This window comes from Octopus sinensis, linkage group LG15 (assembly GCF_006345805.1).
Source record: "Octopus sinensis linkage group LG15, ASM634580v1, whole genome shotgun sequence".
NCBI classification, from domain to species: Eukaryota; Metazoa; Mollusca; class Cephalopoda; order Octopoda; family Octopodidae; genus Octopus; species Octopus sinensis.
The window spans coordinates 50,681,735-50,697,394 of NC_043011.1; the positions used below are offsets into that span (position 1 = coordinate 50,681,735).

The window sequence follows — 15,660 nt, forward strand, 5'->3', positions numbered from 1 at the left end:
ATGATAGGAGACCAAGACAAATTGCTATTTGCTGTGTTTGAGAAGACGCATCAAGTTAAATAAAATCAAGGTTGTCCTTGCATACAGGTATGTCTCCTGCATCCCTCTCCAATTGAGCATTCCTAATCTTGCAGGCTCCTGGGTGCTGGTGCCATGTAAAAAGCACCTGTGCTGGTGCTGTGTAAAATCACCCAGTACATTCTGTAAAGTGGTTAGTGTTAGAAAAGGCATCCGGCTGTAGAAACCATGCCAAAACAGACAAGGAATCTGGGCAGCTCTTCAGCTGCCCAGCTCCTGTCAAACTGTCCAACCCATGCTAGCATGGAAAATGGCCGTTAAATGATGATGTATAAAGGCAGGCTTCTGTAATTTCCTTTTACCAAGCCCTACTGTCCATGATTATGGTAGAAGATACTTTGCCAAGGAACTGCACACTGGGACAAAATCAAGACCACATACTGCAAAGCAAACTTGTTAACCATAAGTAACAATAAGAAGTGGTAAACTCCTCTGTGTACTGAGAAAAATCTGGTTTTCCTTCATGGCTGGTGTATTTACATTATATCTGATAATATACTCTTAACTCTTTATATTCAGATTACGCTATCAAATGTAATGCTTATTTATTCACATTGTTTTGAATTAATCATTTGTTATCCTGAAGCTTTGAGATTTCAATAAGACTTTATTTTTAGATTGACATTGTAGATAATAATGAAATTATTGTATACAGTGCTCAGGTGCACCACAACTTGTCAGAAAGTGCATATAAAGTACATGCAGTAATGTAGAAATGTCTGGAAAGTGAACAGTGTATGAGTCAGATACATGCTTGTGTGTGTATGGAGGGGAGAAAATCAAGTGTAGTGTTGGCGAATCTCAGGAAGCATGGAAGTTTTGAAGGATGCAGTGCTCCGACAACTAACCTTTGAAGGATGCTGTGCTCCGACAACTAGAGTAGGTGTGAGTGGCCAATTGAACATAAAAAGAAAATGATTTGGGCTATTTAAGGCCAAATTAAATGCTAAAGGGTTAAAAAGCAGTATGAATATCACAACACCTCATACCTCCAACATTTCCAAGAAATAGGTCACATTTGAGCCAGGTGGCTATCCCTCTAACAGCTGTTCTTAAGTTACTAGAAATAGCAGTCAAATCCTCCTTGAACCCTGTTATGGTGTTTTATAAAAATAGAAGGCAAGTCCTGATCCCAGACACAACATATATAAGCCTTCTTTATCCGATGTGTCCCTCAATTCTGAAGTCAATAATGTGTAGTGTAATATCATTTAGTTGCTATCTCTACAGTTCAAGCATCCATGTTGTTTAGCCTCAGGTCAACCTTGATTGAGTATGTGTGTGTGTATATATATATATATATATATATATATATATATATATCTCATCATCATCGTTTAAACGTCCGTTCTCCATGCTAGCATGGGTTGGACGGTTCGACCGGGGATCTGGGAAGCCAGAAGGCTGCACCAGGCTCCAGTCTTATCTGGCAATGTTTCTACAGCTGGATGCCCTTCCTAATGCCAACCACTCCGTGAGTGTAGTGGGTGCTTTATACGTGCCACCTGCACGTATATATATATATATAGAGAGAGAGAGAATGACATTCCAGTTATGGTCAGTCACTTTTCTATAAGTCCCTAGGTATTTCCCTAGTGTGTTCTTTCTTGTTTATGAAGCTGGAATGTGATTTAAGCCTGAATGTGTTATTTGTAGTAGGTTCACCAACCACATACAGTCACCATTGCTGGTTTATTGTTGCATTCTTTCTTTCCGTTTGTCAATCTACATATCTTCTATCTATCTCACTGTCTTTCTCTCTTTCTCTCTCTCAGATGATATAAATGTTGATTGGCTGATTCCTAGTCATGCGTTACTTCATATAGACAGAATAAAAAAAAAGAGATAGAGAGAGAGTCAATATCATCATCATCATCATCATCGTTTAATGTCCGCTTTCCATGCTAGCATGGGTTGGACGATTTGACTGAGGTCTGGCGAACCAGATGGCTGCACCAGACCCCAATCTGATCTGGCAGAGTTTCTACATCTGGGTGCCTTCCTAATGCCAACCACTCTGAGAGTGTAGTGGGTGCTTTTACGTGCCACCAGCACGAGGGCCAGTCAGGTGGTACTGGCAACAACCACGCTCAATGCAAAATGAGCCTCTTATAATTTTGTGAAAGATGCATAATTTTTTAACTAAAATTTTATAGTGATAGGTTCTCAGTGGAGTAGATTGCAATTATGTTGATAAAAATTTAGAAAAAATCATAACATATATTTAAAGAAATATACAAATGAGAAATTTATTTTACTGAAAGATAGATAATTGATGTTAGTATTTTGTTTTGTTCCTGTATTTTTAATTTATTTTAAAAATCTTTTATACTTTCTAGTTTGGCAATTCTGGTGGACCCTTGATCAATCTGGTGAGTTTTATTGTAATTTTTTAATTAGCTATGAAAATAACACTGGTCAACAAAGAATTTGTCCCAAGAAAAAGAATATATGTATCATGTTTTTTGCATGTAGAATTCAAAAATTAAGTCAAAATATCTGTATCACCCACAGTTTCTCTGCTCCACGATATCTCTCTCAGTTCCTGTTACGTGGACTAAATTTCAGTTAAGCTGTTGAAATGTGAAGCTTCTGGTTTAAGAAATACTCCTAATTTAAATGTTTATGAATAGAATTAACCTGACACTGCATCCTTTAAGGCCCTCATGCTTTCCGAAATCCGCCGAAACTACACCTGATTATATATACACTTTAGATGAGTTGTAGTGCACCTGAGCACTGTACACAATTATTATTATTATTATTATTATTATTATTAATGAAATCATAAATCTAGCTATGAGTCACTGAAGTTTGGCAAACACTGAGTCAATGAGTCACTGAAGCTTGGCAAGCACTGAGTCAATGAGTCACCGATGCTTTATGAGTACTGTGCTTGAAGTGTAGGTGTGCGGTTGTGTACTAAGTTCACGTTTTCCATTCACCTTCATAATGCCAAGAAACTGTATAAACATTGCCAACAACTTTTGCTATATTTGGGATAACTTAACATTCAAGTCACAAAGACATTTAACACCATTGATTAAAAAGTGTTGTGTAACCAGTGTCAGGCTGCTCACTGCATGGGCCAAAGGTTCCTGCCATATATCTTTTGCCATCCCTATGATTTGGAGAGAGCCTAAAGATCACACTTCAGATTGCTACTTCTGCATGACAAATATACAAGGTATAACATCAAAATCCAAGCATACTGTAAAATATTTTAATTTACAATCTGCTATGAAACCAGTACTTCGTAGTCAACACTTACCTGTACCTGACCCTCCAAAACAAATGACACTTAGTGACAAGTCAAGAGATGAAGATTTGGAGAAAGAAACAGAAACATGGACTTTGAGCCTATCTGTTTTTCAAGTGAATCACATTTGTTGAGTCAGGGAGATCTGAATGATTTTGTGCAGGATTTAAACTTGTCGAAAAAGCAAGCTGAACTTCTTGGTTCCAGTTTAAAGAACTGGAATCTTCTCCAGAAAGAAACCAAAGTTAGTTTTTATCGTGCTCCACATTGTAATTTTGCAAATTTTTTCTCACTTGAGGATGGTGTGGTATTTTGTAATGATGTATATTCTGTTATGAAGGAACTTAACCACAAATATAGCACGAATGAGCAGCGCTTGTTTATTGACTCCTCAAAAGTAAGCTTGAAAGCAGCTTTACTCCACAATGGAAATAAGTTTCCTTCTGCAGCTAACATGAAGGAAAATATTAAGCAGTCTTTGTGAAAATATGATTGTTGAAAATCCTAATTTACCATATTCACCACCTCTGACATCAAATTTTATAACATCTGTAAAATTTACACCTGCAATACTGCGACACTACCTCAAGAATAAGTGCAACCATTTCTGCTGGTCTTGACGGTGTTACTTATCTACTTCTCAAACACAGCGAGTTCTTTCTTTTGCATCGGCTTTCATTCTTCTTCCAATTCTGCCTTACTACCTATGTCACTCCAGAGCAGTGGAAAATTGCCAGCATCATTTCCCTGTTCAAAAAGGATGATCACAAATCATATGTCAACTCCTATTCAGTCAGTCTTATTAGTTGCATCACCAAACTGATAGTCCTGTGTCAGAGAAACACTCTGGAACTTCTGGAACTCACACAGCTTTATTTGACCCTCACAATTTGAATTTATCCCTAACTCCAACTATTACTGCCAACTCATCAAGTTTCTTGAAGACATTATCCAAATCACTGATTGGCTGTTGTCTATCTTAACTTTGCTAAAGCCTTCAATTTTATGCTACACAAACGATTTATGGTGAAAGATGATCTTTATAACTGATAGTCCTGTGTCAGGGAAACACTCTGGAACTTCTGGAACTCACCCAGCTTTATTTGACCCTCACAATTTGAATTTATCCCTAACTCCAACTATTACAGCCAACTCATCAAGTTTCTTGAAGACATTATCCAAATCACTGATGGGAGCTCATGGTTGGCTGTTGTCTATCTTAACTTTGCTAAAGCCTTCAATTTTATGCTACACAAACGATTTATGGTGAAAGATGATCTTTATAACTGGTTGAAGTCCTTCATTCTCAGTTGAATAGAGGTAGTTATGGTTCTAGGACAGCATTCTTCACCCTATGAGATGACATCTGGTGTATTATTGGGATCCATTCTTAGACCCCTATTTTTGCATTTAATTTAATTAACGACACAAATGCCAATTTGAAGAATGTTACAGTGTTGAAATATGCAGATGACATCAATGTTGGGATAAAAAAAAACAGATTCTATATGCAATTATGGATCTTTTCTGGACACAATGTAGCAATGGATTACTGACTGATAACTCAAACTGGCTGTGGATAAGCATACCATTATACATTTTGGAAAGGAAAACCCAGCTTTTACATATTCCCTCTATAACACCAATCTTAAGAAGTCTGCATGTGAATGTAACTGGGGCATTATTGTCAACGGTGATTTCTAAAATTGTCAAGAAGGCCAAGGGTAACTTAGCATCATGCAGTAAAACCTGTCAGCTGCTCTCCAGCTATCTATTTAAAGCTGTATATAGCTATGGTATGTCCACACTTTTTGCATCACCAGTCTAGAACCCCTATCTTGCTCAGCATATCAATCACATGGAAACTATCCAGAAATGTGCAACCAGACAAATACCTACCATCAGGCATCTGCCATACTCTGAATGTCTTGCTTCTCTGGGCATAAGCACATTAAAGCTCCCTCTGGCAACTGACTTGGTTGATACCCACAAAATTATCCACCATCTTTCCAACAACAACCTTGGGCACTATTTGAATTCCATATGTTTAATACTCATGAACATGCTTACAAAACCAAACAACAACACAGCACCCATGACTTTTGGAAACATTTTTTCATTTCTCAGAATTGCTGTAACAGAATAAACTACTTGCATCAGTAGTTGGTTGTTGGGACACAGCATTCTTCAAATCTTCCATGCTTCCTGAAATTTGCCAATAGTACACCTGATGTCACCCCCAATTTATTTATTTTTCTTTCTTTTACGACTTATTCTATTCATGCACTTTCGGCTCCTTTTCTGAGTTGTAGTGCACCTGAGCACCGTATACAATAACTTCGTTATATCATCATCATTATTACTATTACTACAATTAAGACAGCCAGCTGGCAGAATTGTTGGTACACCAGACAAAATGCCAAGTAGCATTTTGTCTGTCTCTATGTTCTGTCTCTGTGTTGTGAGGATCGACTTTGCCTTTCATCCTTTCAGGGTTGATAAAATAAGTACCAGTTGAGCGCTAGAGTTAATGTGATCAACATATCCCCTTCCTCAAACTTGTTGGCCTTGTGCCAAAATTTGAAATCATCTTTATTACAACAACTATTAAATTCAAATTTAAATTCATTGAATGTGCAGGTGGCACGTAAGAGGCACCCACTACACTCACGGAGTGGTTGGCATTAGGAAGGGCATCCAGCTGTAGAAACATTGCCAGATAAGACTGGAGCCTGGTGCAGCCTTCTGGCTTCCCAGATCCCCGGTCGAACCGTCCAACCCATGCTAGCATGGAGAACGGACGTTAAACGATGATGATGATGAAGAGAAAAATATTGTCAGTTTTTTTTATAAAAAAAAAGATACAACTTAATGAAAAACAATTGAAACTGAATCTTTGATGACATTTAAAAAATTGAGTTGATTCTTCTGTTGTTATTTTCAGGATGGCGAAGTTATTGGCATCAATACACTCAAAGTCACTACAGGAATCTCGTTTGCCATTCCTAGTGACTATGCAAAGAAGTTTCTTTTAAAAACTGAACAGTTTCTGTCTAATACACGTAAGATGTTATTGTTGTTATTTATCTGCATGTCAATCCTGAATGATTAGAACTATGATCAAATGCTTTCCAGCTATGACCATCCTGTCTTTTTTCTCAGACATTGCATGTCTAAAACTACATTGTACAGTATGCCTGATTTCTAATTTCACTGAGGTCAATGTTACTATTTATTCTTTCATGTTGGCCAGTACTGTCTGAGTGGTATTTGATAAATGGAAACTTGTGACCAAGCTTATATATATATATTTTTTTACTTGTTTCAGTCATTTGACTGTGGCCATGCTGAAGCACCGCCTTTAGTCGAGTAAATCGACACCAGGACTTATTCTTTGTAAGCCTAGTACTTATTCTTTCGGTCTCTTTTGCCGAACCGCTAGGTTACGGAGACGTAAACACACCAGCATCGGTTGTCAAGCGATGTTGGGGGACAAACGCAAAGATATACACATACATGCATATCTATATATATATATACAAAATGAGAAAATGGAGAAATATATCTAAATCATTCATCAACTATCAGATAATACCGAATCATATACTTTATTAAAACACTACACAAGAGCATTAAGATTAGACATTAATACAGTACAATAATTACAATCAATATAATGAGATATAACTAAATAAATATAACAAGATATAAAAATACATATACATTATAACTGACAGCTGTTTCGGCCATGCAGATAAGTATGTCTCATTTAACCTATTAGCCATATATTGCAGGTATAAATGAGACATTAACAAAAATATCTTACGGCCTCTTCAGAGATTCTAATGTAAGTATGAGTACATATCCAAAAATCTTTTACATATAAATATAAATATGAGTGCATATATACTCATATCCTTATATATATACACATATACATATACATAATAATATAAAATAATATAAATAATATAAATCAATATATATCAATAAACATAATAATGTTCTATATTGAATGTTGCAGTTCCTCAACTAATATTAAGAAATTACAACAGATATATTCATACCTAATGCAGACATATATAGTAAACAGTTCATTATATTAATTTGTGTTACTTTACAAAAAGTTAATAATGTTAATATTCTTACTACTAACAACATCATTACTAATAAAACAATATATATATCACACAACAACATTGTAGCAACACTGAAGACCAATAAATACCACCATAGTATTATTCAAGGCAAATAGATATCTGCATATATATGCAATCAGTCAAATTCTTCTGTTTGCATGGTATTAATTTCCACAGATGCATTCGATTGGCCTATACTTTTAAATTTGAATTACAATAGATATTTTACGGTTAGTTAGCTACGACAGGCTTCTTTCAGTTTCCTTCTACCAAATCCATTCACAAGGCTTTGGTTGGCCTGAGGTATAGTAGAAGATACTTGCCCAAGTTGCCATGCAGTGGGACTGAACCTGAACCATGTGGTTCATAAGCAACCTACTTGCCACACAGCCACTCATATATATATATAAACTTGCTTATGTGTATTCGTGTGTGTGTGTGTGTGTACGGGTGCATGTATATATATATATTGGCCTGCTCGCTTAGCCAGCGGGGTGGCGTCATTCGAAGGCTAAAACAATGCGAACGCATTGTGACCAGCAATGTGTAGCAACATCTGATGGTCTGGTCGGTCACGTGATATATATATAATAATAATAATAAAAATAATGAAATTATTGTTTAGTGCTCAGGTGCACTACAACTTATCAAAAATGCATGTATAGTACATAGAATTATGTACTAATGTGAGGAAAGTGAACAGTGTGTGATCATGATATACGTGTGTTCATGCATGTGGAGGATGGGATATCAGGTGTAGTGTTGGCAAATTTCAGGAAGCATGGTGGTTTCAAAGGATGCAATGTCTTGGCAGCTAACAACTGATGCAGGTAGTTTGTTCCATGCTTCAGCAACTGTGTGTGTGTGAAAAAATGTTTCTGAAAGTCATGGAAGCTGTGCTGTTTACTGACTTTGTAGGTATGCCCACGTGTGTTAGACACATAGAATTTTTTAAAAAGTGCTCAAGGTTGTTGTTGGCACAATGGTTAATAATTTTGTGGGTATTTACCAACTCAGTTGCCAGACATCAGAGTTTCAATGTATCCATGCCCCAGGAAGCAAGGCGTTCAGAGTATGGTAGGTGCCTGATGGAGGGTAGTTGGTTGCACGTCTATAAACAGTTTCCAGGAGGTCGATGTCCTGAGCAAGATAGGGATTCCAGATTGGTGCTGCAAATTCCAAATGTGACCACACCATATATAGCCTTAAATAGATAGCTGGAGAGTGGCTGATAAAGGCCTTTCTGAGGGATGCCAAGATACCCTTGGCCTTTTTGACAATTTTAGAGATGTGCTTTGTCCAATGCAAGTTGCTGCTGACAGTAATGCCCAGGTCACATTCACAAGAAGACCTCTTAATATTAGTGTTGTGGAGGAAGTATGAGGATGCTAGGTTTTTCCTCCCAAAATGCATGGTGGTAAACTTGTCCACAACCAGCTTGAGTTGTCAGTCCATGATCTGTTGCTGCATTGTGTCCAAGTTCGATTGCAGGAAAGATCTAATATATATATATATATATATTAGAAAAAAACCACCTTTTATCAATTCAACAATGAAAAAATTACATCCTATAGAATAAATTAAATATAAGATAAAAACATATACCAATGATTAAATAATGTACAAAATAATAAATATATATTTGGTATATATTTACCAAATATATACATTTTATTTATCATTTTTCACATTACTTAATCATTGGTATATGTTTTTATCTTATATTCAATTTCTTCTATAGGATGTAATTTTTTTCTATATGGTATAATTTAATTTTTTCATTGTTGAATTGATAAAAGGTGGGTTTTTTTTCTAATTTGTGTATATATATATATATATATTATATTTTGAGAAATTTGATTTAGTATTTCTAAATTGAATTTTTTCCTTGTAAGTTTGGAATAATATTCCCTAATATATATATATATATATATATATATATATATATATATATATATATAATCTTCTTCATAATCAACATTTAATGTCCATTTTCCATGCTGGTATAGGTTAAAAGCTTTGATAGGATCCAGCAAGATGAAAGGCTGTGCCAAAATCTTGGGTTAGCTATGGCATGTTTTCTATGGCTGGATGCCCTTTCTAATGCTAATCACCTTACAGTGTGTACTGAGTGTTTGTTTGTTTGTTTTTTGTGTCACAAGGCACTAGTGTGGTTGCTAAGTAAGTTGAAAGATATTAAAAAGAACAGGAAAGGGGAAAATCCCTGTGAATGTGACAGGTGAAAGTATAGGGAGGAGGGAGTAGCTTTATACCAGGTGCAGGGATGCTGAAGTACAATATAGGGACAAGTATAAGTATAAAGGAGATACATGGCTTACCCCACATTATATAAAAATATATTAGCTGGAAAGAAGATAAAGATGGTAGTGATTGGCATCTGAGCGAACTTTTAAACAACAAGATGAGCATAAAACAGGATACAGTTAGTGAAAGGTGAACATAAGAGAGGTTTTATGTGCGTGTGTGTGTATATATATATATATCATCATCATCATCATCATTTAGCGTCCGTTCTCCATGCTAGCATGGGTTGGACGGTTCAACTGGGGTCTGTGAAGCTGGAAGGCTTCATCAGCCCAGTCAGATCTGGCAGTGTTTCTATGGCTGGATGCCTTTCCTAACGCCAACCACTCCGTGAGTGTAGTGGGTGTTTTTTACGTGCCACCTGCACAGGTGCCAGACAGAGCTGGCAAACGGCCACGAACGGATGGTGCTTTTACATGTCACCGGCACGGGGCCAGGCGAGGCTGGCAACGGACACGAACGGATGGTGCTTTTACATGCCACCAACACGGGGGCCAGACAGAGCTGGCAAACGGCCACGAAACGGATGGTGCTTTTACATGTCACCGGCACGGGGGCCAGGCCAGGCTGGCAACGGACACGAACGGATGGTGCTTTTACATGCCAGCGACACGGGGGCCAGACAGGGCTGGCAAACGGCCACGAACGGCCACATATATATATGTGTGTGTGTGTGTTGCCAGATCTGACTGGCCTGGTGCAGCCTTCGGGCTCCCCAGACCCCAGTTGAACCGTCCAACCCATGCTAGCATGGAAAACGGACGCTAAATGATGATGATGATGATGATGATGATGATGTATAAACACCAATCAACTTCTGGAGAGTAATTTAATCAATTAACACCTGCATCCTGCTTTCTGGTCTTGTGCCTATGATAAAAGTTATTATTATTATACTCTGTAACACAATTTTTGTCCTTGGGTAGCATATGTTATTTCGTATTTGCTTACTCTTAGAAAGTATGAAAAATGGCTAATATTTCCTTCAAACTTTGCGTTTATTCAAACTCCAAAGTATCCCACTCAACACATTACTATGATGCTCCCTCATTACTCCTGCTCATTATCAAAGATGCACATATTGTCAGCCACTAAAGGACACGCTCAAATGGTTATGGTCAAGGAACTAACAAGCAAATCTGTGGTATTTAGGAGAATATTTGTGCTATGACGATATTTCTGCTTCAGCAACTCCACACCTAATCTGTCTGAAATGTAATGGAAAATAGGTCAGTTTCAAAGCATTGATGTCCAGGTTGCCAAAGTAAAGTTTGAAGGGAATAGTAGTCTTGATTTCTAGATAAAAGCAAATAGGAAATAACACTTATAATAATAATAATAAACATTTTGTACAGTTCTCAGGTGCACTACAACTTATCTAAAGTGCATATATAATCAGGTGTAGTTTCGACGGATTTCAGAAAGCATGAGGGCCTTAAAGGATGCAGTGTCATGGCAGTCAACAACTGACGCAGGCAGTTTATTCCATGCTTCAGCAACTCTGAGCGTGAAGAAATGTTTCCAAAAGTCATGGGAGCTGTGTTGTTTTCTGACTTTGTAGGCATGTCCACGTGTGTTAGACACATGAAGATCAAAAAGGTGTTCAGTGTTGTTGTTGGTGAGGTGGTTGATAACATTGTGGGTGTTTACCAAGTCCGTTGCCAGACGCCGGAGCTTCAGTGAATCCATGCCCAGGGAAACAAGGCGCTCAGAATATGGTAGGTGTCTGATGGAGGGTATGCGTTTGGTTGCACGTCTCTGAACAGATTCCAGGAGGTATGAAAAAAGACGAAATAAAATTTTTATTTTGTTATACAGGGTTATCATTTAATTTTCTTTCAGATAAGAAATCCTGGATTGGTAGCAGCAGCCCGACATTTGTTGCACAACCCCGTCACTATATTGGTATCACCATGCTTACTTTAAATCCTTCAATCCTGATAACCTTGAAGGAACGCCTTATTGACTTCCCCGATGTTTCTCATGGCATCTACATACACAAAATAATCATAGACTCTCCAGCAGATCGGTAAATATTTCACAAAATGTTTCAAACAATTGTTTTTCTCTTCTTTCTCTTTCCTATTTTTCCTTCTGTTTAACATCCAGTTTTCATTTCTCTCTTGTTTTCTTTCCTTTTATTACACATTGATAAAAAAAGTTACCAGGCGCAGGAGTGGCTGTTTGGTAAGTAGCTTGCTAACCAACCACATGGTTCCGGGGGGTTCAGTCCCACTGCGTGGCATCTTGGGCACGTGTCTTCTGCTATAGCCCCGGGCCGACCAATGCCTTGTGAGTGGATTTGGTAGACGGAAACTGAAAGAAGCCTGTCGTATATATGTATATATATATATATATGTATATGTGTGTGAGTTTGTGTGTCTGTGTTTGTCCCCCCTAGCATTGCTTGGCAACCGATGCTGGTGTGTTTACGTCCCCGTCACTTAGCAGTTCGGCAAAAGAGACCGATAGAATAAGTACTGGGCTTACAAAGAATAAGTCCCGGGGTCGATTTGCTCGACTAAAGGCGGTGCTCCAGCATGGCCGCAGTCAAATTACTGAAACAAGTAAAAAGAGTAAAGAGTCATATACTGAGGTGGGAGAGTGGTGATCTGGCAAAATCATTATCATGTTGGACAAAATGCTTAGCATTCATTCATTCATCAGAAAAGTTGCTTTGTGTTATTTGTTCCAGCTTCTGATATTCTGTGTTCAAGTCTCACTATGGTCAACTCTGTCATCATTTTGGAGTACTCTCCAATTGAGCATTCCTAATCTTGCAGGCTCCTGGGTGCTGGTGCCATGTAAAAAGCACCTGTGCTGGTGCTGTGTAAAATCATCCAGTACATTCTGTAAAGTGGTTAGTGTTAGAAAACGCATCCGGCTGTAGAAACCATGCCAAAACAGACAAGGAATCTGGGCTGCTCTTCAGCTGCCCAGCTCCTGTCAAACTGTCCAACCCATGCCAGCATGGAAAATGGCCGTTAAATGATGATGTATAAAGGCAGGCTTCTGTAATTTCCTTTTACCAAGCCCTACTGTCCATGATTATGGTAGAAGATACTTTGCCAAGGAACTGCACACTGGGACAAAATCAAGACCACATACTGCAAAGCAAACTTGTTAACCATAAGTAACAATAAGAAGTGGTAAACTCCTCTGTGTACTGAGAAAAATCTGGTTTTCCTTCATGGCTGGTGTATTTACATTGTATCTCAGATCAATGGTATCAACAAAACCCTTTCTCTTAAAATTGCTGGCCTTGTGCCTAAATTAGAAACAGTTATGCTGTGCAAAAGTACAATGCTCCCTCGCGAGATTGGACAGGACCACTACATATAAATAGTAGAGGTCTGAGTAAGTGAGGTAGTTTGTGCTACTTCCACAGTTCATGTGTTGATAGCAGTGGCAGCTCTTAGATAAAATGAGTTGGGGTGCTGCTTCAGAAAATTTTTAGCTGTTGTTTTAATATTGTGTAAAAGGAAACAAACATATAAAAAGAAAATTTATACATAAATTTGATTGGCTCATGATTTAGCCACTGCCAGGTAGTGTCTTTAATTTGTTCACTGAACACCACCACAAATTCCCCCTTGTTTTTCAAAGATCCTTACTAAATCACAAATTAAGGGGGAAATATGCCCCTATTTTTCAAATCCTAGCAGCAACACTGAAGCTGAAAGGAGGATAATAATCTAATTCTATACGCTTTATCACATTCAAGAATATAAACACATTTTTAAGTACAACACACGTGGAGTCGAAAAGAAACACTACCTTTCACCAGCACACCAGAGTCAGTACTGCATGAATGACAGTGCTCTCTCTTCCTAGCATGAAGCTTCCTATTTCAGACATGTGCACACCAGCCAAACACCACATTGCTGGAACTGTGAAGTGCACAGTTCTATACAAGGTTTTTGTATTATTTTCATAAACTAGGAGATGGCTACTAACACTAAGCTTAAGGATTATATAATGTACAAGTATAAAAAAAGAATTAAAGAAAAAAGGATTCATTATATTATATTGAATGTTATCGATAATACCAAGTGGAAATAGGGGGTGCTGCAGTTCCACAGTGCCTATACACAAGCCTCCACTTGTTGATAGTTCAGTTTGCAGTTCGAGTTAGGGTGTTGGATTGTTAGTTCTTAAAAGCTTGTCGTTATGTTATGTGTGGTTACTGTTTCAGTTATATTGTTATTACACTGTTGCAGTGTATTCTTTTATCTACAAGGATATAACAAATTATCATCAAAATATTAAGCTGGTAGAATCATTAGAGCATCACTATTTCCTCTGACTCATTAACATTCTGAGTTCAAATTCCACTAAGGTCAGTTTTGCATTTCATCCTTTCAGGGTTGATAAAATAAGTACCAGCTGAGCACTGGAGCTGATGTAATCAATTTATCCCCTCCCCCAGACTTGCTAGCCTTGTACCAAAATTTGAAATCATCATTATTATTATTATTCAGGCAACAAGCTGGCAGAAGCATTAGCACGCTGGGACAAATGCTTAGTAGCATATTGTCCATCTTTATATTCTGAGTTCAAATTCTGCTGAGGTTGATTTTGCTTTTCATCCTTTTGGGGTTGATAAAATAAGTACCAGTTGAACACTAGTATTTATGTAATCGACTTAAGTCCTCCTCTTAAACTGCTGGCCCTATACCAAAATTTGAAACCATTATCATCATCATCATAAGTATAGTGGATTGGCTGAATCATTAGTGCATCAGAAAAATACCTTACTGCATTTTAGTCTTGCTCTATATGTCTTGAGTTCAAATCCTGCTGACACCAACTTTGCCTTTCATCCTATCAGGGTCAATTGAATAAAGTTCTAGTCGAGTACAAGGGTCAATGAAACAAGCTAACCCCCTCACCCAAAACTCTTGACTTTGTGCTTAAATTTGAAGGCATTATTATTGTGGAATTATGTCAAATAGTTGTCATGTGTCGGCCAGGTTGTTTTGAGGATTACCTCATTACCTTCTTTGCCAAGAAGAGCAAGCCGTTTTCCTGTTTGATGGCCATGCCAAAAGAGGCTGGAGCATGGACGAGTCATTTTCTTTTTCAAGTTCCACATTGAAAGAAGTGCTACCCTCCAGTATTTTTGCTAAAAGGTGCGTAAAATTGGCAGGACAAGGCTTCTTCATAGTTTCTGATGTTGATCAGTCCAAAGTTATACTAGTAACCACAGAGCCATACTTGCATAGATCTCCCTCTCTAAGCAAGGCATTGTAAGCCACACTATAATTTGCAAAAGAATTTATCTGCATGCAGGGTATGCATTTCTTCTCTGATGCTTTTTTTTTTCCATTCACTATTATTTCTATTTGTTTTTCTTCCATCAGGGCTGGCCTTAAAGTTGGAGATGTGATTGTTGCCGTAAACAATAAAAATGTCAGTGATTCATCTGATGTCTACAAAGCTATTGAGTCCGGTCAACTTTTGACACTGTCAATCTGCCGTCGGAGACAGACTTTAAATATTAAAATTGAACCAGAGATGATATATGATTGATTGTGAATTTCATATTAGTGGAATTTGTTTGTGATAAAAAAAAAATGAAATAAATATAAAAGAAAAAAAAACACTTTTTTAATTTAATCAAAAACTTGTTTTTAATAATATCATACTATGTAAAACAAAAAATACAAAGAAATTTTGATTGTTTAATTTTAAAAGATTTTGGCATTTTTCCTGTGCGTAAAATGGAAATACATCATATATGATTGAGTGAACAAATGAAAGAAAGTAATATTCAATACATTTGGTTGGAGCTAATAGCAGTTTGTCTCAGCTCCACATGACTTAAAGTTTCATGGATGAGTAGGATGCATTGTTCTC

The 15,660-nt window shown here is 37.4% G+C and overlaps 1 protein-coding gene across 1 annotated transcript in view; it reads left to right on the forward strand.

Annotated features, from left to right (window-relative positions):
- The window catches only part of LOC115219868 (serine protease HTRA2, mitochondrial), a 26,108-nt gene extending 10,688 nt beyond the window's left edge, over positions 1-15,420 (forward strand). The window contains exons 4-7 of the mRNA XM_029790165.2: positions 2,418-2,450; positions 6,282-6,399; positions 11,644-11,830; positions 15,165-15,420. Coding sequence (XP_029646025.1) covers positions 2,418-2,450; positions 6,282-6,399; positions 11,644-11,830; positions 15,165-15,333 — 507 coding nt within the window. The 3' untranslated portion in view covers positions 15,334-15,420. The remainder of the gene's footprint in view (positions 1-2,417; positions 2,451-6,281; positions 6,400-11,643; positions 11,831-15,164) is intronic.
- The last annotated feature ends 240 nt before the right edge of the window (positions 15,421-15,660 follow it).